Here is a 4150-nt window from a genome sequence, read left to right as displayed (position 1 = left end):
GAGGAATCCGCTCAGGATCAGTAGCGAGCCAATGGCTGCTCGTTAGATGTGTTTAAGAATCTTATTTGTCTTGGAGCATAATGCATAGGTGGTAGCCTCTGGTTGGCTAGCAAAGTAGCATGACTCGGGTAGAAAAATGTTTTGCATATCTCATGCTCGTCACCTTTTTTAAGGAAGGTCAAAATCACACACTAGATACTAATTTCAGCTGTATATACGCAACGTCACCCAAAACCAACCGATGAACACAATAGCTAGGAATCCAAAAGATGGACAGTAGCTAAGCGCGTAGAATAGTTCTCGTATTATCAGCTTGAAGCATGGGTGTACGGAAAAGCCACATGATTACCAAGTACAATCTACTCCCTCTGTGTCATAATATAAAACCGGTTTTGACACTACACTAGTGTCAAAACACTTCTATATTACGAGATGGAGGGAATAGATACCAAGGAAAACACGTCAGATTGAACATCTGTGGCTTCTAAAAGTTTCAGTGTCTCTCTACAAACAATTTGAGTTAAGGGCTAAACAAATGCTTCTCAACTTATGAACAGAACCTCTCAGAGATTGTTGGCACATAGTTTCAAGCAGATAACATTTTGTATCAGTAACAAATCAAACAATAGTTACAGGCCAAATGATATCCACCCTGTCTCCGTTGGTCAAAGATCTTTCGGAATGCCAACTGTTTTTTGCTCAGGAAGTTTACAATTTCAAAAAATTCGAATAGTTTCTCCATTGCAGTTGCCCCAGCACGTTAATTGTAAGCAATTTTGACATTATGCACTCTCTGCGTATGAACTGTATACCGATTTTGGAAGCATGTATGGTGTTCCACTTTCATCTAAGTTTTCAGTTTAAATATCAAACAGGAGGACCTACGTGTGGAAACAATGTTTTTTTTGTCCTGCTCTCAAATTGCACACACAGCTCGGTTACTAAACATTACTTAGCCAACTATAGAACTTCCATCCAGAATCCAATTTACTTCCCTTCCATATTTCTTGGAAAGATTCTGAATCTCATATCCGTACCCATCAGCCAAGCCTGTATTATTTGGGACAAAAGAAGTAATATTACACTGCTTCCATGAATGAAGTAAACCCGGGGAGTAATAGGAAAATGATAAAGATAAATTTTGAGTCATAAATTTCACATCTGGAGCTGTACACAGACAAAGCTGGTACCTTCTATACTACATATGCAAAATATCTCACTGTCGAAGCAAATGGCATTATGAAACTAAATACCAATCAGAAATTCATGTCAAATAATAGCATCGGAATATCATAAACTTATACAGTGGTTCTCTTAGTAGAATAAGATACCAAAGCTGATAGCTTTCACATTAATTTCTGCAAATAGCATTCGGAAAAGTATCATCTTATACAATTGTGAACGATTTGCATAGAAATTTATGTGGCCGAGGATGACAAGTTTAGTTAACTATTCAGATTTTTGCCATTATTTGCCGTGCTTTCAAACTAAATTATATTTACCACCCATGGGATAATATAAATTCCCAGAAAAAAAACATTCAATTTGCCATCCCCTCCCAGCTAACTTAAGAAAATAGACGGAGATTTTGCCATGTAGACGTCAGGGTACGCTTTTAGCATGCTTTAGATTCTCAAATGCCTCAGAATCAGAAATGCTAGACATACAAAGACTTACACGCTTTTACACGCTCCTTCCATCTAACAACCAATCACAAACCTCTCTCCCCCTGATTTTCAGGGGGTGGGCCGCCCCGCTCACCTATTGACTAATCAAGATTAACCATCCTGTAAAAGCCTGTAAATCGTTTGTACATGTAGCATTGCCGTCTCAGAATACACAAATTTAGAACGAATATCACATGAATTTTTCCAAGCGAAACTGAAGAGAGCGACAGTCACATTGCAACCAAGTTGCATCCACCCACCTGAAGGGGAGCTGCTAATATTTACATAAATTACTACTGACATCTTACCTCTGAATGAAACTAATTAAGAAATCAATCGAATCAAACATGCCCGAATCTAAAAAGCAATCTATCCATGACCTGACCGCCCGACGAAATCGGACGAATCGAATTTGCAGCTAACTGATACATGACATGCATGTCATGCGGTGCTAGCTACCTTTCATATTTACAGACTCGAAGGAGTAGTTTGTCATCCGCGTCCGGACTCACCGGCACCTCGGGAGACATCACCTTCAACTTCTTCTTCCGATCCCTGATTCTTTCCACGTTCTTGTGGCGGTTAGAGTGCTCGAGGCTGCTGAAATCGGGGCTCGTCGACGGGCGGTACTCAGGGAATAGCTTACCCATCTTGTACCGGATGCCGCATGCGTTGCACAGCGTGCCGCTCCCGGCCGGCCCGGTCCGCCATTGCGGTGTGTCCTCCACGCGGCAGTGGGTGCAAATCTTACCTTCCGTTTTCTTCTGCTGCCGCCCGGCCCGGCGTGGACCACCATTGCCGCGGCGGCCGTTCTTGCAGTGGCTGAGCACGTAGTCTTTGTCTTTGTCGTCGTTGGCAATGCTGTCACCGTGACAGTCGTAGGCTGGGGCCGACATGAGCTCGGGCGGGAGAGCCAAAGACCAGGACGGGTAGGCGGCGCGCCTGCGGACGGCCCGTCGGTGGTGCGGCTTCCTCGGCAAATTCCAACGCAGGTCCTCATCCTCGGAGGCAGGCTCCCGCGGCGCCTCGGTCCCGCCGGGTGTGGGCGAGAGGCTGCGGGTCCCGGACGCGGTGGACGACGAAGTTGTCGTCGTGCTGCACGACAGCGAGCGCGCTCGCGCCGGCGGCAACCCCTCCGGCTTACTGTCGAACACGTAGAACGCGCTCCTCTTCCGGCCGCCGGGGGCGCCGGCGTCAGAGAGAGACAGAGGTCCCTCCTCCGCCGGCGAACTGAGGTCCGCGTCGGCCTTCATGCCCGCCAGCGAACCCCCGGGGTAGTCTTTGCCGTCGCCGACGGGGCCCCGCGGCGGCAGGGAGCCCAGCCCGAGGCCCTCCAAGAAGCCGTCGTCGAGCATGGACACGTAGCCTATGACCGTCTCTAGCGGGTCGTCCGGCCAGCACAGGCCGCCGTCCGGGCAGAGGTCGAGGTCGGCGTCGGCGCCGTCGACGTCGGCGGGAGGGGCGTCATTGAGGAGGGAGGCGTACGGCGTGGGGTTCGGCATACGGCGGCGGCTAGGGTTCCGTGTCGCCTGGGTGGCTAACAGCCAACGAGTATGAAACGGAGGAGAAACGGAAACGAAACCAAGGCGAAAATATCCCTTTGTAGACTCGGGTCGCCAGACGCTAGAAGCTTCGCCGCGTGAGCCGTGACGCTTCCTCCCCCATTCATCTTGAGCCACGTCACTAGTTGTGCTCCGTTTCGTTTCCTTGTAGATGGGCCTCGTACGTGGGCCGGCCTCCTGCTTATTGCCTTCAGGAGGGAGCCCAAACTCTATACGAGGAATTGTGGTGTGACAGAGTTTCAATCATTCATTGTAGTGTTTTAATGCTTTGATTTGCAAGCTGGGATAATCTTTTCTAAATGCTTATTGGTGCAGCTGCATTATCTGGTCGCAGCTAGCGCATCATGTCTCTTTTGGCAAGCATTCAGTGTAGGGGAGAGAAAACAACACACGGTCTAATAGCTGTCAATAATACTAGACAAAATGGCGGGCTCCGTCGCACCCAACTATAGCCGCACCCACCATATGTGATTTTAGGTGTGCTTGGGTCAAGCAGCATCAATGACAAATGCCAATGCACAAGCTCAATAAATCAATACATTACTGGTAATATGTAATACGATGGGAAAAATCCTAGCGGGGTACATTCAAGACGGGAAAGAACTGGCGAGCATATCCGCTTAACACACATGACTCTCAAAGGATGTGAGCCACACACCGTGATGGAGGGCATCGTCCAGTCGTCTGATCAGAAGTCTATTCAAAACGTGGGCAGAGGCGGTGAGACGGTCAAGCACATGCGCAGTGGGCCACAGCTCCCATTACGTTTAGCACAACGACAACAAGCAGACATCAGTGCATCGGCAACAAGACAAAGTCGACTGCCTAGACACTGGTGGAAAAAGGGCCTTTGGTCGCGGTTCGCAACTGCCATTAGTCGCGGTTGCGCAACCGCGACCAAATAGGCGCGACTAAAGCCCC

General features: G+C 48.5%; 1 protein-coding gene across 1 annotated transcript in view; it reads right to left on the bottom strand.

The window, feature by feature from the left end:
* LOC119292562 overlaps positions 1–4150 on the bottom strand; it is a 52282-nt gene that overhangs the window by 4955 nt on the left and 43177 nt on the right. Inside the window, exon 2 of the mRNA XM_037571362.1 lies at positions 2180–3438. Within this exon, the coding sequence (XP_037427259.1) occupies positions 2180–3438 (1259 nt within the window). The remainder of the gene's footprint in view (positions 1–2179; positions 3439–4150) is intronic.

This window comes from Triticum dicoccoides, chromosome 4B (assembly GCF_002162155.2).
Source record: "Triticum dicoccoides isolate Atlit2015 ecotype Zavitan chromosome 4B, WEW_v2.0, whole genome shotgun sequence".
NCBI lineage: Eukaryota > Viridiplantae > Streptophyta > Magnoliopsida > Poales > Poaceae > Triticum > Triticum dicoccoides.
This window is presented reverse-complemented; position numbering and strand designations above follow the sequence as displayed.